At 40.7% G+C, this 26,945-nt stretch overlaps 2 protein-coding genes across 54 annotated transcripts in view; one reads left to right on the top strand and one right to left on the bottom strand.

Annotated features, from left to right (window-relative positions):
• Nucleotides 1-26,945, bottom strand: part of LOC102147527 (uncharacterized) — a 109,507-nt gene that overhangs the window by 32,213 nt on the left and 50,349 nt on the right. For 3 of the 50 annotated variants that reach the window (XR_011438522.1, XM_070266734.1, XM_070266733.1), the window contains exons 1-2: nt 19,257-19,390; nt 16,051-16,233 (exon numbers count right to left, since the gene is read on the bottom strand). Coding sequence is in view for 4 of the 50 variants with exons in the window: in XM_070266734.1 (XP_070122835.1) it covers nt 16,051-16,233; nt 19,257-19,290 (217 nt within the window). In the remaining 46 variants the exon portion in view is untranslated. Of the gene's footprint in view, nt 1-3,282; nt 4,052-4,372; nt 6,073-6,708; nt 7,125-7,363; nt 8,420-15,251; nt 15,573-16,050; nt 16,234-17,934; nt 18,935-19,243; nt 19,397-26,945 lie in introns of those variants that run through there. The other 47 variants (XR_011438563.1, XM_070266736.1, XM_070266735.1 and 44 more) reach the window with 45 other exon arrangements.
• RCOR3 (REST corepressor 3) overlaps nt 19,087-26,945 on the top strand; it is a 45,258-nt gene continuing 37,399 nt past the window's right edge. Inside the window, exons 1-2 of one of the 4 annotated variants that reach the window (XM_023640762.2) lie at nt 19,087-19,445; nt 19,836-19,892. In XM_023640762.2, the coding sequence (XP_023496530.1) occupies nt 19,280-19,445; nt 19,836-19,892 (223 nt within the window). In that variant the 5' untranslated portion in view covers nt 19,087-19,279. Of the gene's footprint in view, nt 19,449-19,835; nt 19,893-23,983; nt 24,038-26,945 lie in introns of those variants that run through there. The other 3 variants (XM_023640761.2, XM_023640766.2, XM_023640763.2) reach the window with 3 other exon arrangements.

Genomic DNA, 26,945 nt, shown 5'->3' with positions numbered 1-26,945 from the left:
TTATAAATTGCTAAATCCAGTGGTCCATTCCCTGTCCTCGCCTTAACTGACCAGCAGCATTTGATGCAGTTGATCACTCACGCCTCCTGTTCTCTCTTGGCCTCCAGGACACCATGTTCTCCTGGTTGTCCCCCTACCTCTCAGTTTCCTTTGCTGCCTCCTCTTCTTCTCAATCTCTTAATGCTAGAGTGCCCAGGGGTCAGCGTTTGGTCTTCTTCTCCATCTATATTCACTCCCTTGATGATCTTGTCCAATCTCATGGCTTTCAATATCACGTATATGCCAATGACTCCCAAACGGGGCCAGCTTCATCAGCATGTGACCTGTGCAGTCACACAGGGCCCCAGCCTCAACAGGATTCCACACTTGTTTTAATGCTCTACTGTCATGATCTTGAAATTAATAACTTTTCATTTTGCATTGGGCCCTACAAATTACATGTACATCCTTCTCCCAAATTTATATATCCAGACTAGCCATCGCTTCCGACTATATCTAACTGCCAGCTCCACATCTCAACTTAAATGTCTAATAGATAACTCAAACGTGATAAGACCAAAACTGAACTCTTGAATTTCCTTCCCCAAACCTGCTCTACCTCTAGCCTCCCCCATCTCAGCTGATAACATCTTCATGTTTCCACTTGCTCAGACTTCGGAATCTTTTTGATTCTGCTGCCTCTCTCATGTGCCAAAACCAATCCATCAGCCAATCATGCTCTATTTTCAAAACATATTCAACATCCAATGGTTTTTTACCACCTCCACTGCTGCCATCCTGATCTGAGCCACCATCAGAATTTTCCTGGATCATTGCAGTAGCTTCCCATAGGTCTCACATCTTTTATCCTTGCTCCTTATGGTCTACTCTCAACATAGCCACTGTGGCCCCTTTAAAACATAAGCCAGAATATGTTACTCCTCTGATCAAAACCTTCCAAGTCTTCCCCATTTCACTCAGGGTAAAAAAGTCAAAGTTTTCATCAACTCCCCCGCCCATGTTTCTACAGGATCTTGTTCCACCAGCACTACTACCCTCACCCTGTTCTCTGACCTCCCCTCTTACCATCTTCCACTCACTCACTCAACTCCAGCCATCCTGGCTTCCTTGATTTCCCTTGAAAATGCCAGGCTTGCTTCCATCTAGGGCCTTTGCACAGGCTGTTTCCTCTGCCAGGAATGTTCTTTCCCTGCTATCTTTATGGCTAACTCCATTACCTCCTTGAAAACTTCTCAAATTCCAACTACATCTCAAGACCCACTTTGAACATCCTCTTTAAAATTGGCACTCTCTGTGCCCCTTATCATGCCCTGCATTTTCATTTCTTTTCTACAGCACATATCATCTTCTAATATAATACAATTTAATGTAATACAACACTATATATTATACAATATTATACAGTATGATACATATACATGTTCATATAAGTATAATGTATATATACTATATATAATATTTTATGTATTTTTCTTAAATTTATCGTTTATTGTTCATTGTCTCCCCTTTCTAAAATATAAACTCCACAAGAACAGGGATATTTACTAAGTACAGTACCTGGCACATGGTAAGCACTCAATGAATATTTGCTATTAACTGAACAATGTATAGCACAATCCATATTTATTAGGAAAGAACTTTTAGCAAGGGATTTAATCAGTCATTTGTGTAGAGCCCAAGTTGATCACCTTAAACTCCCTCCCCAATATTCAGCAAGATGCAAAGATAAAAACTTTCCTTCAACTGTTCTTTATTCAGCTGTTTATTATTTCTATAAATGCTGTTCCCCTCAATTGTTCATTACTCAGATAAACAGTATTATCCTCAAGGATAGTGTAGCGAGAGTGAGTGGATCAAGAATAAATCACTATTAAGCGGGATGCTCAAAGACTGTATGCTATAATTATGCTGATTTAGTAGCAACTTATGCAGAAAAAGAATTTTGAAGTAACTAAGTAAGTATAACATAATCTCTTTAAGTTCCAACTACAAATAAGCCACTTAGAAGTCTGCGGATGGTGGGTTTCTGAGAACTGGAAACAATTTTTGCTGGTGAGTAGTAAGGCAGTCATTCACATTTGTACATAAATGAAGGAAAGGTATCTTTTCCCAAACTTAAAACTTGCCATATTTTCCTAGGTAGTGAGAGGAAAGGGCTAAATATTCTCTCTTATTTAAAATAATTTTGAAGCTAACTTTTTTGGTGCTTTCAAAGAAGAGCTACAGAGAAAGGTTGCCTGATTGAGTCTAATGCTCCACTGAGGAAAAAGCAAATGAGCAAAGAATGCTGCACCTCTCGAAAATGGAAGTCTCAGCCAGACCCAAGGCAGCCTGAGGCAGGCCTGGGAAGTCTGTCTTGCCCTGGTATAAGGACGTGTTTCACCTAAAGGATCAGTGTGGGGCTACACTTCTGCCTGCAGTTTAACGGGGTTTTGAAAAACAGTATCAAGAATTTGTGTGGCTGGAAACGAAAACCTATTAAGAAAGGTTAACAAATTTAGGATTATTCCCTCTGGGGAAGAGAAGAGGAAATGTCTTGTCTCTAACTGTAGCTGTTAGGCAGACTCTTTTGTGTAGCATTTTACAATTTACACATTGCTTCCATATACATTGTCTCATTGTGATCATGACTAAGCTGTTTATTCAACAGGTTAGATACTAAGAAAATAATAAAAATGAGGTTTTGCATTTTAAATAAGATTTAAACACATTTTTGTTTCATGATTTTTATAAGTATAGACTTCAGATATATTAAATTTCAAAATTATTATTATGGTGTATGGCATTTTATTACATAGCACAGATGGTCTTCAATTTCAGACATGGTTGAAGATAAAGGAAGATGAGACAGAGCTGGCTGACTGGTTGTGCCCTGGTGAAGTGCCGTCTGGCCCTGGGAATGTCCACAACTCAATTTTGTTGTATATCCAGAGTTGATGCAGCTTTCAGTTCCTTCCTCATACTAAACAAACACTCAACAAGGCTGAAAGGAGTATCCCCCTCACTGTAACTAATCAAATTACTTCCTGTTTTATAAATATTCAAGGACTTTATGACACAATAGAGGGAGAGAGATAAACACATAATTTCAGTGAAGTATTGTGATCACGATCATTGGGTCTGACAAGCTGCTCAGGGGAGTCAACCCAGAGTTTCCCTGGAGCAGAATCAGAGACAATTTTATGTGAGAACTGCATGTTTTAAAAAATCATTATAATACCAGGAGATACGGATAATACCAGAGTGTGGTATTTGATTCAAATAATAACTAAAATACTTGTATTTTCTTTTGTGCAGCTTTTTAATTCATAAAATAAAAACGTCAGATTAATACATTTTAAATAAAAAATTATACATTAAGTAAAATGGAAAATTATAAAAATTTAAACATTAAATATAAATCATCAGTGTAATATCAGTTGCCGGCAGATAAAATGAATAAAGTATTACAAACAGACTAAGCTAACTACTACATGAAATAAAGAAACAGTAATTAATCATGAAAAATAGAAAATGAAATAGATGATCTTTTTTAAAAAAAGACGTTTCCGAAGTGTGTCAATTGATCATTATTAGATAGTGATTTAATCTTTGTGCGCATTTTTCCAGCTGCTGAAAAAGCTCTAATTCTACAACAGCTGGAAGAAGGCCTCATGGGTCATTAGCTAACTTCAGATGTTTTCTTTTTACTCCATCTTCAAATCTCTTCATCCATCTTCAATTCTCTTACCCCATCTCTTCTCACTACCTTTGAGACCATACTTTTAATTACTATTTTTTTCCATGGGTTGCAATCTTTTCATTGATAGCAAACTGTTGTTCTTATTCCTTCAAAAGAAAATATTTCCAGTTCTCCTTTGGCTTCTTTAGTTTCATGATGGGATCCCAAGGCAGAGAGTTTCTTGGATTCCTTTCAGTACCCATTTTCATATTCTACTTGCTCAGAAGTTCCTGGAACTCAAATAAGTATTATTCTACCAATAGGAGCTCTTCTTTTCTATTGCCATTTATACTTCCTTTTAAGAATTATGGAGACATAGAAGAATTTTATCTAAAAAAGTGAAACACAGTTTGATTAGAAATTGGAATGTGGTATAACACATAAATGATTCAAATTTCATAATTTTTTAGAATAATGGTTTTATTCCAACAAAAAATACTGGTCTTCCAGTACCTTAAGATATCATTGTATATGGAACACTAGAATTTTTAAACCAAACATTGCATTGCTAACTTAAAAGTTAAATGTAATCCACGTAATGCAAGGCAGACTTGTAGCTCAGTCCTGGCATTCAGCAACCTGAAGTAACTAAAATAGAAATTCAAATCTTTACTATACCCTCTGAAGAAACCCCCAAAGAGAAACACCTACCTAAAACTTCATAAAAATCCCCTTTCTTTATCCCTATTGCGTTGAATAGATCTTGAAGCTACTCAAAGTCTTTCTTCTTTGTTCACCCTCAAAGTTCCCAGAACCTTCAGTTGAACCCATGCAGTATGAATTCTTGTTTTCTCATTACCCTCCACCTTCCTAAATGACCATTTGTTCTTCTCCTTGTACCACTCTCCTCTTTCCCATGAAGGTCCCCTGGGTCCTCAGGTTAAAGACGGAATGGGAGGTAAGGGACTTGAGGTAGGCCCTATATTCTTTCAAGGAGCATGACTACAACGAGAAGCAGGGAGATAGGGCAGTAGCTTGAGGAAGACACAATATTGAGGGATGGATTATTTTTTTGCCTTGTTTTTAAATGTAAGAAACATTAAGATGTTTATAGGCCATGGAGAAGGGGCCAAATGGAAAGGGAGATGTTAAAAACACAGAAAAGATGGAGTAGGGTAACCCAAAGATTAGGGCTCCAGGCCTTTGCACACACTGTTCCACTCTTGCCAGAGACTCCCTTCCATTTATGCCATCTGGCCATCTACGACTTGTTCTTCAGGTCTTAATTCAGAGATTAGGTCCTACAGAAAGTCTTACAGGATCCACTTCTGTGTTTCCATAGCTACTCAAGCTCATCCTAGGATGGGCCTTGCCAGTTGTATTTAATGGCCTTGTGGACTTGTCAGATTCCCTTACTAAAGACCAGATCTAGTTAATCTTTGTAATCCCAACCTCAGGCAGAGGACTTGGTTCACACAGTAATAGGTTCTCAATTAATGTTTGCTGAATAAATGAATAAATGCTTTAAGGAGAGGGAGAGGTGGTCAAGCAACATAAAAATACGATGGAGTCTTCTTTTTCTTGAAGGAGAACATTTAAAACCATCATTTTAGTGGTCTCAGCTTAACTAAGGTAGGAACCCTTATAACTCCTTTATTATATCTGAAGGCCCAAAAAGAAAGTTTAGGGGCCAGCCTGGTGACGCAGTGGTTAAGAGCGCACGTTCTGCTTCGGTGGCCAAGGGTTCACCAGTTAGGATCCCGGGTGCAGACATGGCACCACTTGGCAAGCCATCCTGTTGTAGGCATCCATATAAAGTACATATAAAGTAGAGGAAGATGGGCACAGATGTTAGCTCAGGGCCAGTCTTCCTCAGCAAAAACAGGAGGATGGGCAGCAGACGTTAGCTCAGGGCTAATCTTCCTCAAAAAAAAAAAGTATAAAAGAAACTAAATACTCTACAATTTAAAATGACTAATTGGCTCCAAGGAGAGTGCGTTGTGGAAAGCGGCCTGTTTCAAATCTCATGTAGTCATTAATATGCCTTTCCTCTTTACAGCTTTAGATTCATTGTCCCAGAGAATTAATGTTTGTTCTGATCAATGTATTAATATAACATTTATTATCTCACAGTTCATGTGGGTCAGGAATCAGAGCATAGCTTAGCTGGGTCTTCTGGGTCAGAGTCTCTCACAAGGCTGCAGTCACGGTGTTGGCTGGGGCAGTAGTCATCTCAAAGATCAGCTGGGGAGAACGTGCTTCGTGAGCTCATTCACCAGGCTACTGGCAGGATTTAGTTTCTCATGGGACATTGGACTGAAGGTCTCAGTTCTCTGAAGTTGGCCAGAGGCCTCGCTCAGTTCCTTGCTGTGTGGGCTTCTCCAGAGGGTATCTCACAAGATGGCAGCTGGCTTCATCAAAGTGAACAAGTGAGAAAAGCCAGAGAGAAAGTGTGAGCAACATGGAAGTCAGTCTTTTATAACCTAATCTGGAAGTGACAGCCCATCATTTTTGCTGTATTCTATTTGTTAGAACCAAATCACTGGGTCCGACCCACATTCCAGGGGAAGGAACTACACAAGAGTGTGAATGTCAAGAGAGCTGATCATGAGGAGCCATTTTACAAGCTGCTTCCCATAGCAATGTGTGTGTTCATGTTTGTCACATCAGGTACAGAAATAGAGCAACAGTTGTGCAATTTACACTGATAAGTATATCAAAGTCAGAAGTCTTACACCTATCTTGGACCCACTACGAGGTGTGTCAAATCTCCCACTGCTACACACCAAAAAAAAAAAAAAATCTGTGAGACTTAGCATTCCTGACTAGCCTCAAAAACCACAAGGCACGACCTCAGATTGAATGATGCAAATCTACAGAATTGCACTAACAAGGCAAGAAGAATGAATCCAGGGATTCATGCCTCTCTTGGTTTACCAAAAGGTTGGTAAGACTCTCATGGGAGAGAATTAAAGAAAGAGGCTGAAAAGAAGAAAAAGGTACTATTTTAGCCTAGTACATCAGAAAGCAGAGCTTGAAACAAAGACTTAAATATACATTCTTTATTGAGGAGTGTGAAACAGGGAGCGGGAGTGAGGGATGGGTGAGAGAGGCAGGAAAGATGGAGAACCAATGCAAAGGTGCATTGTCAAGTTGGCCACCACTTGAGTGACTGGTTGCGGGATCCATGGGACTGCCAAAGAGGCCCCCAAAATTCATCTCAGTAGCGTCAACTACTGACAGGACAGAAGGGGGGCAATATTTATCAGTTGGATCCCATCCCCATTGCTCAAAGGTTCTCCCCAAGGGCGTGAGAAATCTCCTAGGTTGCATAAGCATGAGCACCACGGTGGTTTTCCACAGTATTCTTCACCACGGAGTCAACAGATAAACCTCAGGGGGAGAGTGAGAGGCAAGCTTCATGAGCTTGACGTGAGGTATTGCCAGGTTGCACCTAGAGGAACTTGAAAGAATACGCAGACAACTGGTTGCCACAGCAGTAGTTAGAATAAAAGATAAGTGAGGCCAGGACACTCTGAAGTGGTTCACAACAGGTGTCTGACACAGGAACAAATCTGAAGGCTGGATAGCCAGTGTAGGGACTGGGGGTGACTCCACTCATGGAACTTCCTTTTTGAAGAATCTAAGTTGTTCAATATCTTAGTTTGGGAGTCTTCAAAAAGCAGAATCTGACACAAGGACTTGGATACAGAAAGTTTATTTGTGAGGTGATTCTAAAAAACACAGATGAGGAAATGGAAAAGTGAGACAGGGAACAGAGAAAAGCCAGCAAGTGTGCTTTACTGAGTGGGTTAGTAGCCAGTGGGTTTCTACTGTTAATGAGTGGGTGACTAGGGCTCAGTCCCACTAAGGATCCTCTGAGAAACAGTGTGGAACACAGTTCTGAATTGTCCCACTGGTGGTGAGGAGGCTGGGGCATGTATCCACTCGCTCCATCCCCTATTTGTTGAAGACTGCCCCTGTGGGTGTAATCCCCGTCTACACCTCTGTGTTGCACCTGCCTGTAGCAGAACAAGCTTCCGTGGGGCTGAAGAAAGCCTTCAGGCAAAGAAGAGAGACATGGGGGCTTGAGAAAGAAACCCTCAGTGTGTGGAAACCTTCATGACGAACTCAAAGGGATATGAGGCGGGATAGTAACAGCGTTTACTACAGATAGTTTTCCTCTGGATTCAGGGAGAAGCCCATTCAGTGCAGAGTTTTAGCCTTTCTTCTCCCCCATTGTAATTCCACTTTTAAAATTGGCCAATCCATCAGTAAAGAGACTCACATATATCTGCACAGTCTAACTGGCGATCCTGGGTAAACTGAAGTGATAATCTACCCAAGTGCCATCGCTTCCCTGAAGGACACTATGTCCCAGATTTCCCCAGTGACCAGCAGTACAGAGAACAGCAACACACAGCTGACTAGAGGAAAGTACAGTTGCCTAGAAGAGACACTGAGTGGGCAGCTTAAGGGAAATGTGAGACTGAGCCTTCCCCATAGTCCCTACACTGACCTCTGCAAGGGAAGGGGAGGTAGAGGCTTGGGTTTCCATTTGGTGGCAGAATATTTGATGGCTTGTGATTGGGGTTGGGGGTTGAGATCAGAAGAAAGGTCACCTACGAAAAATAAAGACAACCAGCTCTGATAGTCTAGGGGTTAAAGTTTGGCACTCTCACCGTTTCTGTGGCCTGGGTTCATTTCCGGTCCTGGAACCACACCACCCATCTGTCAGTTGCCATGCTGTGCCGGCGGCTCACACAGAAAAACGAGGGAATAAAAACAAACTACAGAATCCATATGGCAGGTAAATTAACTGTCCCTGTATAGTTCTTTTCACTTTACTGTATGTTTGATAATTTTCATAACAAAATATTGAGAAATTTATTTGAAATGTATAGGTTGTAAGAAAAAAAAATCCCTTATGTTAAATAAGAAACTGTTTATGAAATGAATAGAATAAAGTGGTACAACCTTACTAGGATTTTAAGTAAATTTAGTTTAATTCAAATCCCCCCAATTCCAAAACAGCAGTAACAAGAAAAGAATAGAAAGAGCAAAGTGTGAGGTTTTCTACAACTTCACTTACTTTCAAGTACCCTTCTCAAAACCTTTCCCCATTCTCTCTCAGTAGACGGACCTTGCCACTTCACAGAGAATGATACCTTCGGGCATGAAACACCCCAAATGTCCAACACTCTTTCTTATGAATTTATTTGCACGTGTCCCCTTTTAGTTTTTTCTAGTTTCAGAGGATGAGGTGTACTGCCTCCTGTTGGAGACCAACCCAGCCACCTTGTCCCAACCCTCCTTCATTCTCCAGTCTTGCTCATCAGTTCGTCCCTCTCTGCTCTTCTTTCTTCAGCTTTCTCATTACTAGTTTCCTCTCTCCAACATTTATGAAATGCTTAAGAATATATTTCTCCAAAGCATCCCTCCTTTGTCTCAGACACACAAATTACCTATTTTATGGAGATTCCTGTTTAGAAGATTCTGGGTCTTCCTTGGGTAATTTTACTCCAAGTGCTAGTCTGTGAACTGTTTGCTACTGATCAGAGATTGAGATAAGAAGCCCTCATCAAAGTGCAGTTTCATTGAGCTGGTTTTTTGTTTCTTCTTTAAGCAAGGCTTTTTCAATGAAAGAAGCAGTGTGTTCATTTACATTCTGGCACAGCCCTCTTATCTCACTATGGACTGGTAATGAACAGTTTGTGGACTGGCACCAGTCTGTGAAAAAACTTAATTGTGGACAACACATTGAGTAACACTGATTAGAGCAACACTAAGCTAACTCTTCCAATGTCCCCACACCATCATCCTACCCCAGGCAAGTGAGGCTAGAGAGAGAATTGTCAGAATTATCGCCATTTGGTGTTCAGATTATGCTTCTAAGACATAGATCATGTGTGTCTGATTCAATTTCTGTCTAGAGCACTGTTTTTCAAACTACAGATCTCGACCCAATAAAGGGTCATGAAATCAATGTAGTTAGCCTTAACTGGCTAAATAAAATGAAATGCAATAGAAAATATCAGCATGCATTCCAAACGTTTGGTAAGAATTGTTTTCTGGAATTTTTGATTCAGTTATATTTATATATTTTTGATAGATTAGATTATTGCTCAAAAATATTCACTCCCCTCACCTCCATGGGTGGAGTATACATTTCTGACCTTGACTTAGGGCTTGCTATTGGACTTGCTTTAGCCAACGGAATGTTAGCAGATGTGACATGATCAAAGGTTTGAAGAATATTTGTGCAACTGGGGTTACTCTTCTGCTCTTCTGCCATTTCCATGAGAAAAATATGCTCAGGCTATTCTGCAAGTATCAATGATAGGATGAGAGACACATGGAGCACAGCCACTGAAGTTAAACCACCCAGACAGGATCAGCTTATTTCAGCTAACCCACAGATGCACGAGCAAGCCCTGCCAAGATCAGCCGTGCCACCCAGTTGAGTCTAGCATAGATCAGCTGACTCTAACCAACAGACAACTGAGTGAAAATAGATGTTTACTGTTGCATGTCCAAGATGGTCTGATTGTTACATTATGCAGAAATAGCTGGCTGATATGCATTTATTTATATGTATCTATATTGGGTTGACAACACAATGTATATTGCAGTGGCTTACAAAAGGTTTGAAAGCCACTGGTCTAGAAAAGCACCACATTATTCCTTGTTATTTATTTATTTATTTGGTGAGGAAGATTGTCCCTGAGCTAACATCTGTGCCAATCTTCTTCTATTTTGTATGTAGGACTCTGCCACAGCATGGCTTGATAAGCAGTCTGTAGGTCCCTGCCCAGGATCTGGGACTGTGAACCCCAGGCCACCGAAATGGAACACATGAACTTAACGGCTACACCACTGGGCTGGCCCGTATTCCTTGTAATTTAAAGAGTCTTAAAGGAAGTTCCTGTCTAGGAGTGGCTACTTGCAATAATAGAGAATGAAGGTAAACAGAGAAAACATAGAGCTGAGAAATGAGAAATGAGGTGCGTTTGTGTGTGTATGAGAGAGAGAGAGAGAGAGACTTAACAGCAACAAGCCTCTATTTTATACCCTGAGGTCCCCGAAATTGACTGTTTCCTGTAGCTTTTTGATTCTTTGAGCTATCCCAGTGTCTTCCAATAAATCTTCTGCTTTTCTTAATCTATTTCAAGATAGGTTTCTGTCACTTGCAACTTAAGTGGCAAGTCCTTACTAACACAATATTATATATAAACAGTATTAAGCCCTGATTTTCCCACTGGCATATATTCATTCAGTTTATAATCCATGTCCTGGCAGTATTCCTAGCTTAAACAGCATATAAAATTAAAAATTGGAAACATAGGTAGGAATTTTTTTCCACAAATTAGTTCAACTTAATACTTTCCTATCACACCCATTTCTCTTACATCTCAATCTATAAAATGTTGCTTCACAGAGGTTTCAAGTATCTTATGATTAAAAAGTCTTATTTTCAAAATGCAATCCATGGCTCATAAGTAATGAGAGGTAATAAGTTCTCCAATAATTCTCCTGTCTCAATGACTCCCATTATTATTAATTGTATACTTACCATGTTTTTGGTACACCATCTAAGAGGGCTGCCCACTGGGTGAGGGTGACAGTAGTAAGAGCTGTGGGGTGAGTCACTGACAGTACAGGCTGAGGGACAGGAGAAGGGGTAAAGCCCTTCTGAAGACCAACGAAAGCACCCAAAGCACTTGGGTCTGCCATAACCAGTGAGTGTTAAACAGAGAAGCAGCAGCAACAACAGAATGAAGGCTACCGCCTGCTGTGAAGAGAGAATTAAGAAGACAGTCTGCCTCTCTTCTTCTTCCTCCTTGGACCCACTCAAAGTGCTGGGGGAAAAGCCGGGGAAGGGTCTCATACCCATGCAAGCCCTGAGAGCCACAAATCTGGCCTGTGCTAAACAGAACGGCATTATTCTGATAACCAAAAATAATGGAATTAGATCTAGATGTAGCTAAGAGGCCCTGTATCTAGGGGGAAAGGGGGCTAAACATAGCACAGTTGGTAACGGCTACTTTTTAAAATCCTATTTATATCCTACTAAATTGAGATTTTCCAGGGAATCCGTTTCTTTGTATTATTATCTCTAGGAATATTTCTAAATAAGGGACCACTGTATACATTCAGGGTGCCATCTCCTTGGTCAGTTCTGGAGAAGCTCTTTGATTTTTTTTTTTTGAGGAAGATTAGCCCCGAGCTAACATCTGCCACCAGTCCTCCTCTTTTTTGCTGAGGAAGACTGGCCCTGAGCTAACATCCGTGCCCATCTTCCTCTACTTTATATGTGGGACGCCTACCACAGCATGGCTTGCCAAGTGGTGCCATGTCTGCACCCGAGATCTGAACCGGTGAACCCTGGGCCACTGAAGTGGAACGTGTGCACTTAACCGCTGCACCACCGGGCCAGCCCCTCTTTGATTTTATTTCTAATCTTTACATTTAATAGAAGTAATTAACATCTGAACAGTTGCTGTGTGCCAGTGACTGTATTTTGGCATTAAGTGTCAAATTTATAGATTATTCTACATGTTACACTTAGATTACTATCTCCAATCTCCAAGAAAATATTTTAGGAGCCCCTAATCTCATGCGCAACATTTTCCTGAAACATTTTCAAGTTACTTTCTAAAATCATGTCCACAAATCAATGTAATGTTAGTTTGTTTCCACTTCAGAGGTTGACATATCTAATCTTATTCTCAAATCTTCAGATTACCTCATTATTTGAATCCCAGAATTCCCTGTAGACTGATTTTAATGAATGCGTTCTTTAAACGCCTTTTAAAACAGAAAAAAAATAATTTGTGAATTCTATTTTATAATTTGAGAAATTGAGGGAAAAAGAAGTGAATGAGTTAGTAAAGGACACTGTTTCAGGGGCAGAGTTAAGATGGAAACGAAAGTTTTCACTGTCTCGTCTTTTTCTTTAGCCAAATAAATCATTATTCAATCATATTTTTATGATTTATAAATTTAGCAAAACTGTTTAAACCACCTGCCTGCTTTTAGAAGACTGTATATACATTCGAATATAATTCTCCCAGACAAAGTCTGTATTATTTTAAGACAGAGAGATTTCATAAACAATTCCAGGACTTAAAAAAAAACTTCTAGAAAATGTTCTTTACTTCTAACTGCAGAATTCATTCATTAAACAAACTCAAATTCAGTTTATCATAGGTGCAAATGCTGGGTAAGAAAATTAGAATTCAAAAAGTTCTCAAAAGGTTCACATAAGCTAAAACAAGCCAAGTGAAATTAAACGGCAATACATTTATACTCGCTTACTCAAGATGGGGAAAACAGGAAAATAAAAACCCTACTGGAGTCTAAGCGGGGAAAGACCAGGCTAAATAATAACAGATGTAAAAAATACCCAGAGGATGCAGTTAACTCCAGATTTAGTAACCACGTGCAGTTGTTGCCAAGAAAGCTAATTTTAGGATGGATTAATAAAAACATGGTGCAAAGAAAAGGGGCCAAAATATTTCCAATTGATTTTGCACCAATTAGATTTCACAGAGTTGGAGAGGCGTGTCTTGAGTACAAATTAGAGCATATTTATAGGACAATTAAAAAGGTGAAGGATATGAAGACAATATCAGTGAAGACTTGGCAACAGGAATAATGATGTTTAGTCTGAAAAAGAAGCTGAAGAGGGACATGATTGCTGTTTTCAAATAAAGAGCCAGTGTGACAGAGATTGCTGGGTGCCTTTTAGTCCTCATTTCCTCCTATGGAACCCTGACTTTTAGCTGAGCACTTTGATATTTCCCAGCCTCCTTTGAGGTTAGTGGGCCATGTGACTCAGTTCTGGACATTGATGTATCAGCATAAACAGTATGCGGTACTTCCAGAAAGTCTCCTTAAAGAGAAGAGGTGTGCCCTTCTGCCTTTCTTCCTGCCCTGCTGCATGGAGTGTGATCATGAGGACAGGCACTCTAGCAGCCATCTTGGATCACAAGGGCAAAAGTGACACTCTAGGAATGGTGGAGGGGTGAGATAGAAGGAGCCGGAATCCCCAACAATTTCATTGCAGTTGTCATTTCAGCCCAGGACTGCCCACTTACGGATATCTTTTACATGAAAAGAAAGAAATTTTCATTTTGTTCAAGACACTGTTATTTGGGGTTTCTCATATGTCGTTGAACTTTGGATACAAAAAAACAAGTGAGAGATATTTTCTAAGACTTAGACACCTTAAAAAAAATGACATGATCTACTTTGTGATGGAGAGTTACCTCTCTCTCTGTTTAAATGGAGGTTGTAAGATTACCTTTAGAAATAATAAATATTCTAGGAGGTGAAGAAAAAGGAGGTTACCAGATCTCTAAACGTCCTTTTAGCTCTTAAGATTATATGATTTTCCCCTCCTTAGGGATCAGTGGCTCTAAAAAACAAAAACAAAAATACAAAGCTCCTCCCTATTGATAAACACGTTTGAGCTGTCACCACCAGATTGGGCCTAACACGAGCGGCTCAATGCTGGGCAGTCTCCTGGCCACGCTGCACAGCATGGCCTGACTCCATTTTGGAGTTAAACTTATTCTGAGACAGTCACTTCAAAGTAATAATGAAGGAGAACCAAAGAGCAAATCAATAAACTCTTCAGCAAACTTGGTGTTACAAAGAAAATCATTATGAGCCTGGTGAACATGAATCAAACCTCTGTTGAGGTCCTTCCTGTGTGCCCTAGTGTAGCTGGTGAGTCAAGCTGCAGTCCAGTTACTGCCCCACTTAAAATCTTTTTCTTTTGTAGAATGAGGATAATACCCCATCCTCTTTCCATCTTTCCTCTTCCATTCTACTTTCTAACTTCTACTAGCTAGAACTTTACTTATACATTATTTTAATATTATTTTGTTTTTTAAACTATAATTATCTGCTTTATGCCTATCGATTCTTTAAACATTTAATTTGTCGAAATAGTAATACATACATATGGCAAAGAGAGTCCAACTGTGCAACGGAATACAGAGGAAGATAAAGTCTCCCTTCCTTCTTAGACTCTGACACCTCCCCCTCAAGAGGTAAACAGTTTTATGTACTTTTTCAGAAATATTCTGAGCATGTATAGGTAGCTATGTTATTTCCACGTGTGTATGTTACAAAGGAAATACCTATATACTACTGTAGTCTGAATGTTTGTGTCTCCCCCAATCCACATGTTGAAATGCTGACTCCCAAAGGTGATGGCATAGTAAGTGGGACTTTGGGAAGCACTTAAGTCAGGAGGGTGGAATCTCTTGTGTAGACCCCTCTGATCCTTTTCCATTATCTATAGAGTAAATATTTAAGCCTTTGAATGTTATAAAGGGCTCTATGTGGTTCAGCCCTTGCCTACCTCTCCAGCCTCATTTTGAGTTCACTTCATGCTCCAGGAATGCTAAACAATTCATAGTTCCCTGACATGATATAATGATTCAAGATTCTTTGCATTTTCCATACTATTTTCTGTACATGGAATGCTCAATATTTCCCTTTATAATTAGTGCCTTTTATATCCTAAGACGTATTTGACCACCCAAAGTTATAAAGATAATAAACTACTATCCAGGTATTTTCTAGAAGCAGTAGAAGCTCTATTTTTTTATCTTTTACATTTAGGTCCACAATCTATTTAGAATTAATTTTTTTTTTTTTTAGCAGGGGTAGGCATCAAGGTTCCCTTTTGTCCCCATGGATATTCAGTTGACGCAGTACCATTTATTGAAATGTCCATTTTTTTCTCCACATTACTACAGTTACCTTTGCATAAATAAAATGTTCACAGAAGCATCTTTTTAGTAACTCTACTCAGTTCCATTGTTCTACTTTCTAGTACCCAGTAGTGTGAAGCCTCCAACTTTGCTCTTCTTTGATCATCTTGGCTGTTCTTGACCTTTTGAATTTCCACACAAGTTTTAGAATCAGCTTGTTAATTTACACACACACACACACACACACACACACACACAACCTGCTGGGATTCTAACTGGGATTAGACTAAATCTACGGGTCAATTTGGAGAGAACTAACATTTTTACAATAATATTGAGTCTTCCAAGCCAGGACATAGTATATCTGTCCATCTCCTTGGCTCTTCTCTAAATGCTCTAAAAATATAATTTTCAGTATAGAGTTCTTACACATCTTTCATTATGATTTATTCATAGGGGCAATGGGCTGGATGGTGCCCCAAAGATATCAGGGCCTACTCCCTGGAACGTGTAAATGCTACCTTTGAAAAAAGGGTCTTTGTAGAGGTGATTAAGTTAAGGCTCTCAAGAAGAGAAGATAATCCTGGATTATCTAGGTGGGCCCTGAATGCTGGCAGTGTCTTTAGATGATAGAGGCAGAGGGAAATTCGAGATACATACAGAGGAGAGGGCGCTGTGAAGATGGAGGCAGATACTGGAGTGACGTGGCTTCAAGCCAAGGAATGCGAGGAATGCCAGCAGACACCAGGAACCGGAAAAAGCAAGGAGCAGACTCTCCTGTGGAGCCTCTGGAAGGAGTACAGCCCTGCTGACATCTTGATTTTGGACTTCCGGTCTCCAGAACTGTGAGAGAATAAATTTATTTTAAGACATCGAGTTTGTTTTAATTTGTTATATCAGTCATAGGAAATCAATACACTAGATATTTGATATTTTTGATGCATTTGTATACGGTATCACTTTTATAAAAATTCCTTTTGTTTAGCACTAGTATATAAACATAATTCATCTTTATATACTGACTGTATCCAGCAACTTGCTAAATTCACTTAATACTACAAGCTTATAGATTATTATAATTTTATATATAGACCATCATACTTTCTAATACAGATTCACATATTTCTTTCCAATTCTTATACATTTTTTCCCTTGCCTTTTTGCAATCCTTAGGATGTCCAGTACAATAGTGAAATATATCCTCTTATACCTTTTGATTTTGGAACTATGAAAATGTATTGTCTGTTCCAAATTTAAAATACAATGAAACACAACAGTAAAAGAAAAATGAAATACAATGAAATACAATGAAATACAACAGTAAAAGAAAAAACAATTAAATACAGTAAAAAAGTAAGCAAACAAAATAACCAAAGGCCTTTTCTTAAATCCTTCTTGCAACTCTGTATCATTGGACATTGTTTATTAATCCTTTCTTAAAGCTTTCTTCTTCTTTGCCCAGCTGCTGCTTCTCTTCCTCCAACCCCTTATAGATAGTCATTCTCAAGTTTTCCTTAGCTTTTCTTTTTCTTTACTGTCCCTGTTAACTTTTGGGAAATCATTTTAAGGCCCATTTTATTCTTCAGAACAGGCCAGCTTCAGTCACTTTCCTTTTTTTCAGGGGCAAAACAGAAACTTCCTTTCTTTTTGTAAAGTGCCATAACCCACCCGGTCCCTGAGGTTCTTCTCCCGAGTGCAATGCAGCCTGCCCTGCTCTGCCTTCTCTGTATTTAAGAAAAGTGTGGGATCTTTTCACTTTATGGGTTTTATTAATAAATAGAAATAAGTTACAAAAGTCCCCAAATCGTCACAATATTTTGGTCCTTGATCTATGTGCAGAAATTCCTTTCTGTAGAAAAGCAGCTGGAAGGTGTTGCAAAGCTGGGGTGTTACAAAGTTGGCTGGCCAAGAGGCCTCAGTGACATTTATCTTTGGGAATTCACTCAGTTCAGGGTCTGGCCTTTTTGTTACAGGACCAGAGATGCTGAATCATGTTCACCGGAAGCTTATGCCTACCAACCAAAATACCAACAAATTAATTTACAATGAAAAATATTACTGTCAAGAGAAATGACTATTCATTTCACTTGGTCAGGACGTTCTCTCCTTGTAGAAAAACTATGTAGGAATTAAAATAATATTCAGAACTGTATCTGTGGAGAAAAGAAATAAAAGTTTTAATTGTACGATTCAAATCTTTAATGGAATCTTAGCAAGCGTTGATAAAGAGATGAAGCTATCTCCACTGCCAGAACCAGATCGGTTTTGTACCTGCCCAGGAGACTTTCCCCAGTAGACAAGCACCTGCCAAATATTTACTTCCCAGGCTTTTCTTGGCTCAATTCCTGATTGAGACATTCCTGCTTTAGGTATGTTATTTCATGCAGTGGAGCCTTGCTCTGGTCGGAGAGACTGATTTGATCCACTCTGCATTGACCTATCATAGGATTCTTGCAGGGCAATCTTTATTTTTAATCGTTTGGAAAATACCTTGCCGTTGACCCTAAATACTGCTCTGCATACACCTGCATACTAAATGCTCACCATAAGTCTGCATTTCTACTTCCTCCTGAGTAAAAAAGAAAGAAAATCATCAACAGCCCCCAATGCCAGGCAGCCTGGCACATAGCAGAAGTCCTCAAATCAGCAGAAGTCCTCAAATCTGGTGAACGAAAAACGCAGTTCCCTATTCCTTCAGCCTAACGCGATTCAGAAAAGCATTACAGAGCACATCTCCTGCCAGGCTGGAAACCCTGCCAGAATGCAGCTCTCGCTGCACCTTTCCTTGAGGACTCCGCCCTCTCTACAGCTCTGCTCGCAGCCGTGACCACAGGTCAGAGAGGACTGAGTTGGTGCCAAGTGGGCAAGGACCCCCGTCCTAATTCTATTTCACCGTTGACAGCACCCACTCCCTAACAAAATAGCAAAAACGAAAAAAAAAAAAAAGAAAAAATCATGATAGGAAAACGGGGAAGAAGGGTTAAAAAAAACCTTTTAGCAAAACCTTTCAGCTGCATTGCCCAGCACCGGAAACTCGTTTTGGCACCCTGTCTCCCTAGGGCATCAAGCCCCGGTTCACAGATTCCGAAACAGACAGTGCAGCGTCCGGATACTGATGCCCGAGTCTCTTCTCCGGCCGGCTGGGCCTCGGCACCCGAAAGCCGCCCTGCTACCCTGCCCGCCTCCGCGGAGGCGCCCTGAAGCCCAGCAGCCGGCCTGCCGCAGCGTCCGGACACGACAACGCTCCGACCGAAGCTGGCCGGACCGCCCGGCCCCGCAACCCCCTCGGAGAGAGGGGGGCCGCTCCGCGGACTCGGGCGCTCGGGTCGCGCCGGCCCTTTTTCAGGCTGGCTGCGTTCCTTCCGCCCTGAGAGGGCAAAGAGTCCCGCGCCCTCGCCAGCGCCTCCGTCCGCGTTCCAGAGCGCCCCCTAGGAAGGAAGCCCGAGAGGCGGCCGCGCCTCTGCGGCGATTTTATTAGCGCTCGGTTGGGGTTGCCCGAGCTGCCGGCGAGCCGGGCTTCCCCGCCCCTCCCCCCTCCCCCCTCGCCCTCCCCCCGCCCGCCCGCCGGCCGGAACCTCCCTGCGGGGCGGAGTGATACCGGCGGCGGCGTAGAGCGCGGCGCGGCCGAGAGGGGCGCCCGGGACTGCGCGGGGCGGGCGGCGGGAGGAGGGGAGAGAGGCGGGGCCGGGGCGGGTTGTTGTGAGGCGACTGCGCTACTGCCGGACCGGGGCGGTTATGGCGGCTCCATATTAACACCCTCCTCCTCCTCCGCCGCCACCGCCGTCTCCTCCTCCTCCTCCCTTCCCTCCCGCCCGCACTCGTAAGCCATCTCCCCCTTCACCCTGACGCCTACCTCTTCCCCTCACCTTTCCCCCTCCCCTCTTCTACCATGCCCGGCATGATGGAGAAAGGGCCCGAGTTACTGGGGAAGAACCGATCGGCCAACGGCAGCGCCAAGAGCCCGGCGGGCGGCGGTGGCAGCGGCGCCTCTTCCACCAACGGCGGGCTGCACTACTCGGAGCCCGAGAGCGGCTGCAGCAGCGACGACGAGCACGGTGGTAGCCTCGAACTCCTCCCCGCCAGCCCGCCTGCCCCCCTCCCTCCTCCCCTCCCCTCCCCCAGCCCCCTCCCCTCGCCGCGCTCCCGCCCTCCCTCCCCTCGGAGCCCGGGCGCTGCGGTAGCCTCGAACTCCCGGTGCAGTGCAGCAGCACCCCCCGCGACCCCCGTCCCTCCGCCCTCGACCAATCCTCCGCCCTCGCCCCCCCCCCCGCTCCCCGCCCCCATCCGCTGCCATCTCCCGGAGTGCCCGGAGTTAATATCTTCCCATCCACCCGCCGCTTCTTTCCTCCTCCCAGCAATTTTTATTTTTTATTAAGTGTCTCTTCCTTTTTCTTTTTCTTTTCTTTCTTCTTTTTTCCTTTCCTTTTTTTGGCATTGCTTTGCAGATGTTGGGATGAGAGTCGGAGCTGAATACCAAGCTCGGATCCCTGAATTTGATCCAGGTAAAATCCTGTCTCCCCTTAAGTAAAATCCTGTCTCCCCTTTTCTGGGGTTGGTTTAGGGTGGAAGGGGTAGAGAGCGGGCGGGCAGGCGGGGTAGGGGTCCGGGTGTGCGGTTGGGAGGGGATGCGGGGCAGGGATGGGCAGGCATCTCTGGCGGGGAGGCTGTCAGGCTTGGCAGGGATGTGACACAGGGCGTGTGGGCAGATGTGTGCATTGCAAGGTTAACATGGTTCCTTCGGAGGCCACTTGCCCGCTGGTGGCATCGCCCTTCTGCCCCTTGAGCCCGAGGCGAGGTCGGGGGGAGCAGAGGGAGATGGCTCTCGGCGGATTCGGGGGTCCGGGGCCGAGGGCTGGAGGAGAGGGCGTGCGGGCTGTGTGTGGAAGAACCCTGCAAATGTCAGTTGCCACACCGCCCGCCCCGGGGAGCGGAGGGCCGCGCTCCGCAAGGGCGGCGGATGCCCGGGCTGCTGTCACCGGCCAAAGCCGAGGGCGAGACCTGCCCGACCTGCGCGCACACGGGATTTTCTCTTTTCTTTCTTTTTGGCTAGGTGGTGTAGCTTTGGTCGCGACAGCTCTGCGGGGTGTAGGAGCTGCAGAAAGGGATGGGAGAAGGGGGTGGGGAGAAGCCAGAGGCACACCTCGCTCTCGAGCCAGCCCTAGGAAGTCAGACCACAGGACAGTGGTTGCAGCTGCCAAGGAGACATTTTCTCCCCGAGCAGCCAGGTTCCAGCGTCCTCTGCCAACCCAGCTTGCGGGCTCCCTGTCTACTTTTCTCCAAACAGGCTCCCTGGCGGTCACGGGATTTCAGCCTGGACGGGGATTGGGCGAGAGTTACGCATATGGAGGCGCCCTTGCTGGAGCCTCTTGGAGTGGAGCGTGTTTCCTTCTCCTTACCCCACCCCAGACCTTCAGTTCAGGCTTTGGACAGACTTTGAAGGGGCTTTTTATTGTTTTCTTACAGTTGGTCAGTTTTTTGCCCATTGCTCGCTGATAACGTTGTGTCTGTGTCGGACTCTGGAATTCTGTATTAGGTATTAATAGGGCTTACTTGTATTTTCTTGGGAGAAATAGCATGTTTATTTGATTATAGGGTATATAGATGGGTATTTTCATTCCTCCTTTGCCCATTAGTGCAATGCAAAATGATATTTACCAACCATTTAAAGAGTTTTAGGTAGCATCTCCTCCTGTCCCCAGGGACAGGATAAAATAAGGAGTGCTAAAAGGATTGTCAGTGCAGGCTGTTTTTCAGTAGGTAAAGCAACGATACAAGAGTGCTCACTAGATCAGGGTTGCCTTCCAAATGACAAGGCTGTTACTCCATTTTATTCAAAAGCTATCAGTGTGTGTACTCTTGGGCTTCAAGTAATTTTAAATGTTTTGTGAAACTGATGTTCTTTATTGATGTAGCTAGTAGGGGAATGGCATGTTGAGTTTACTGTGCTGCCTCAGGTTTTAGCTTGACATTTGGAAAGAGCATACATTGGCTTAAGATAGACTGAATTCAGTTCCCAGCTCTTTGATTTTTTTGCTCTGAGCAAGTCACTGGCCTTCCCTGAGCCTCGGTTTCCCTTGCTGTAAAATGGAAATGAAAAATATTTCATGGAATTCTTGCCAGGATTACATGACTGGGCATATGGCAGTTATTCAGTAAAGATTAAAGTTCATAATTATGAAGAATGATTCTGCATACCTTTATACCTGATTTGGGGCTTTCATAGGTGCTCTGCTTTTTTGGGAATTGATAAACTTGTTTCCAAATTAGAACTCTTCCAGCCACAATTATTTTATAAGTGAATAAACATACCCATCTTTTTGTGCCATTAGGGAGGTTTGTATTTCATAGACGCCTATAAGCAGATTGATTAGGAGTCTTGTGTTTAAGAGCCAGTCTTCATGCTGGAACAAATTTACATGTGTCGTGGCCTGATCACTGGAAAGCATTTTTTGTTTCATGATAGACTAAATACTGGAACAAATTTCAAATTTTGAAAAATAATTCATTAAAAGTGCAAAATACTATTTAGGTAGTTTCACATGGCCACTATTTGGATTATCCAGTTTGCTCTCAATCATCATATTTTGCTTATTTTGAACCAAAGTAGAATATTTGTGGGGAAAAAAGAATCACTGAAATACTATTTTTTCAAGTCATATTTTCAATTTACTCAGACTGTAATTGATACTCTTTATTAGAATAAAGATAAATGTCACATTCTTTAAATTCATCTGTTTATTTTCTCCTTAATAATCGTATGCAGAAGAATACTGAACCTAAGGACACAGCCAAAACCAGTTACCATTTAAACTTAGGTGGGCTTTTCTATAGCTATTATAGACAAACCTTGTCAAGCAAATGTAGATTATCAATTGTTAGACACTTTTTTTTTTGAGGAAGATTAGCCCTGAGCTAACATCTGTCACCAGTCCTCCTCTTTTTGCTGAGGAAGACTGGCCCTGAGGTAACAGCTGTGCCCATCTTCCAATACTTTATATGTGAGATGCCTGCCACAGCATGGCTTGACAGCTGGTGTGTAGGTCCACACCTGGGATCCGAACCGGCGAACCCTGGGCCGCCGAAGTGGAACCTGCAGACTTAACTGCACCACTGGGCCAGCCCCATTAGACACTTTTTAGAAGGAAATATTGAGCCTCTATGCCGTTCAACATAGTACCACTGCTCTGTTTTATTCTAAGTATTGTATTGTTGTGTGACGTCACCTTAATTCATTATAACTGGATGAGAATGTAAATATATTTCCTTGGAAAAAATAAAAGAGGAAAAGAGATATTTATTATTTAACGATAGAAATTGAGAAATGGTCAGCTCCTCTCTCTCTTTCTCTTTCTCATACCATTATCGTTAGTCTCATAAACCTATCTATCCATCTTCAATCTGTCTTCATGGAGATTGTTCACCCATAGCCGTCCAAGTCATTTGAAAGAAAAATTTTAGGTGCCACGATTATTATGATCCGAGTGTAGGAAAATTGAGAGAGGATTTTTTTGTGGAGGATATTTTTATTGGAGATGATAGTGATAGAAATTAAGGACATAAAGAATGAATTATCGAAATGAGTATTTTAGAAAATGTGAGTAGAATTGAGATTTAAGTTGGAATTACTGAAGTTAGGAGATTAGGAACAGTTTATGCTAATTAATGGATCGTTGCTAAGAATGGCTTTATAAAAATATGCTAACTGGATTTCTGATTATTCCTTTAGATGCCTTTTTTTCTCTTGATTCTTTACAAGGTCTTCCCAACTTTTATTTAGTGCCTATTGACCATGCTTACATCAGGAGGAACAGTTTTGTGTGGCGATTGAGTATCTCACCGTTTATCATGTGCCTTTTAGCTAATAAGGCATAGTGACCTGACGTATCCAGGCCTTAGTTTTCTCATTTGTAAATGGGAGATAATGTTAACTTTATCACAAGATTAAGTGAAAATTAATGTATATAAAGCAGTGGTCTTCAAAATATTTTGCTTGCATTCCCATAAAAGAATTTTGAAAAAGATTCTTTCACGTATTTTTAAGTTGAAATCTGCTATTTGTCACTGGGTTTAAATAGTTGAAAAATGTAATCTCCAGTGTATTTGAAATATTGACACTTTGAAATAAAGCTATTATATTCTCATTTTAAATGCATCCATTTAAATATAAATACTATAATATTGTGATAGTATTTATTTTATGAAATATGTGAACAGACTCCTAACAGTCTGAAAGTTTACATTGTTCCTTTTTGTCTTTGAAATCATTTCCATGCATGCATTTTCCCCACAGAATTCTATAATATATTTTTGTGCGTAGAAGTGCTTTATTGATCATCTCTCCAATTTCTCTACTACTGTAATATGTATTCTTATAAACACAAGTGTTCTAAGTGTTTAAATCTTTTCTGGCTTGAGTTATTACAATTAATGCATAATTGATTAAAATGATAATAGTCATGGTGCCTTGAGGAAAGGAGGGTTTTGCTGATACCCTTTGTTTGGCACTATAGAGGTTTTAAAATTTTGGGCAACGTACTCTTGTAAGATTTGGGGTGGGTGAGAGACCTGCCTTTTTTTTTAAAGCAAGAGAAGGTCATCTGTGAAGAAGGAGGTCAGAAGTAGAGAGAGCACAGAGCTTAGACTGCAGGTGAGTTCTCAGGCAGATCATCTTGGGAAAGAGAATATGGGGAAACTGAAGGTCTGAAAATTGATTCCCATAGAACTTATTCATGCTTATGTACCCCTTGGAAAGTCTTTGTTTACCCGAGTTTGAAGTTGGTGAATTAAGTATGTAATTCAGAGCCCAGTTTATAAATAGTAGAATTCTAAAAAAATATTTGGAGCGTCTTAAGATTCTCTGTATTTAAGTTCCTTATTTAGAATATTTGTTCCATGATTTCCATCAAAGTCCTTATTTTAAATGTCTTAAAGGAAATCTAAAAAGTAATAGGTTTTTATTTTTGTACTTATTTTGTACTTATTTTGAAATTTCTACAGCTATTGCTATTGTAGAAATCCTAGCTTATCGAAATTATACTTTTGTGGTTTAGTTGTTGGTTTTCCCCAATTGGTATCATAAATGTCCTTCACCAACTCCAGTTAAGAGATCTAAGATTTCAAAGGGATTAAACTTTTAAGCGTTTCATTTAATACTTTAAAAAACTGTTACAATTTTATTTTTAGAACCGTCATGCTACTATAGTCTTCTAAAATTGTGGTAGCTTGCTATCTAGGTTTTGGTTGGTTGGTTGGTTTTTTAATCCATTCAGAAGATAGGATATTTCTAAACCTTTATTATTTTGTTGGTAAGTCAAGTTTGATTCTCAGTAAGAATTATTTCTGAATATCAAACAGTTTTAAGGTATAATTTTAAATATTAGATAGAAGCAAAAAAAAACCACATTGGGTTTATGTCCTTTAAATATTTTAGTCCATTTCTACTTTTTTAATGGAAAGGGTAAAACTTTTTTGGATTCAAAGCATCCTGAGGGGTAAATTGTTTTCAGTAATACCAGTTACTTTTTCCTGTTATTTTATAGGAGAGTAATCAGGTCTGAGAAAATAGAAACACGAAAAGGTCATTTCAGCTATTCAGTCTCATATTCAAGGGGTTGGTGAGAGAGGACATCAGCCATTTGAGTTAGAGCCCCGTGAGGTTTTATTCATTTATATTTTTATTTCATTGATAGGGTGAGAAGAAGCCTTTCCAGAGTAGAGAAAGAAGGAAACTTAAGAAAGAACTCTTTGATAAGCATATACTAGTAATGATAATGTCTTACATAGTGCTTACCATATGTCAGGTACTTTACATATATTAATTCATTTAGTTTTTGAACAACTCTGTGAAGTAGGTTTTCTCATCATCCCTATTTTTGAAGATGAGTTAAACTGAGGCACAGACAGATGAAGTAAATTTGCGCAAGGTCACAGAGCTAGGACGTGGCAGGACTGGGATTCATACTTGGAGTCTGGCTCTGTAATGGTTACTCTCTTAACTGTTATACTAAAATCTCGCATTTCCTGGGAACATCAGTCATCTCTTGGGCCTCATGGACACATACATGATCGAAAATGGTGGAGTCCAGTTCAAGGGTTAGGGAAAGAACGTTGTCAAATGCCTAATTAGGCATTCTCTGCTACCAGATGCGATTCCTCTACACGCACAGCCCATACTCCCGTATTAGAAGAGCTCTTAGTCCTCACAGCTTGGATGCCAGTTTCTGTCACATCAGGACCTTAATTACAGTGCTAAGAATTTTTTTGAAACTTAACTGTTATTCTTCATGGGGAAAAATACTAAAAAATAGTTTATATCTGTTTAAGAAGAGCTTTTAATGAAGATATTTTAATTCAGACTTTCTGTAATAAAGACTCAGATGCAAAGAAATATGTTTAAATATTAAGTATGCTATTAAGATGTGAGACTTGATGGAAACCTTTCTTTGTTGCATTCCATGTTCTGTTAAGTAGGATTTAAATTATCTTACTACCACAATCCATTGAGAAAAAGAATGAGTCCCATGTTAAAGGATTGAAATTTAGGGTACTCACTAGACATAGCAATAGATTTATTAATAAGGCTTCTGACCAACTTAGGATGTCTGTTTTATTTCCATTGAGTGGTTTGGCTATTTTGCTTTTGTGTTTTTGTTTTATGTGGTTAAAAATTAGATATATATCTTAATATTAAAGTTTTTAAAAGACAGCTTAAAATTTCTTGTCATTGAGTATAAATATTAAATAGTGTACTTCTGATTTGCACTTTCTTAAATTCTCAGCTCCTGTTTTTGTTCTCTTTTATTAAAGATACTAATAAGAAAGTGTAATAGGTTTTGCTTTTAGATTTATTCTATAATTATGATTTTTCTGAAACTTTGATAGCTTCACTTGTTTCTCTTTTCTCCTTTCTTAGTTTTTCCCTATAGCAAACACATAGAATTTTTAAAATAATTTTAGATTCATTTTCACTAACACTGTATCATTCTCTAAATAAAATTTGTTGATGGAATATACAGTTGTGATGTATGATGATTAGCCAAAAATAAAAAAGCTACTGAATGATATATTATTGCTTGATAGATAACTTTTCTAGATTGAGATTTATAGTAGTAGCTCCTTTACTCCTGGAAATGAATGTTCTTTATTCCAAATATTTTGTAACTTTATAAATGATGACAGTTTAACCTCAGAATTCTGTTAATGTTTTATGTGAATAGTTTTGGAATTCTGGCCGTTGGTTGGTGGTAGCTATCAATACCTCATAAAAGTCAATTATGACATATTCATAGACAAGCTTCTTAAAATAGGTGGCAACAATGGTTTATTTGTTGATAGTTTAATTAACATGAATGCACCTGAGAATTAGAAAGAAGCCAGAAGAAGACCATGGAGTAATTAAAAGACTTAACCCATGGGCATCTGCTTGGCTCTGGGATAGCTGCGTCAGCCTGCCATTCATTCTGTCTGTTCTCTACATGCAGTTTCAATAGAGCTTGATTTCTCTGACTTTTTAGTTTATAACAGATTATAAGTAAATTAGAATAGAAGCAATAGTA

This window comes from Equus caballus, chromosome 5 (assembly GCF_041296265.1).
Source record: "Equus caballus isolate H_3958 breed thoroughbred chromosome 5, TB-T2T, whole genome shotgun sequence".
NCBI classification, from domain to species: domain Eukaryota; kingdom Metazoa; phylum Chordata; class Mammalia; order Perissodactyla; family Equidae; genus Equus; species Equus caballus.
Note: the sequence above shows the minus strand (reverse complement) of the source record. Positions and strands in the feature narration are given on the sequence as shown.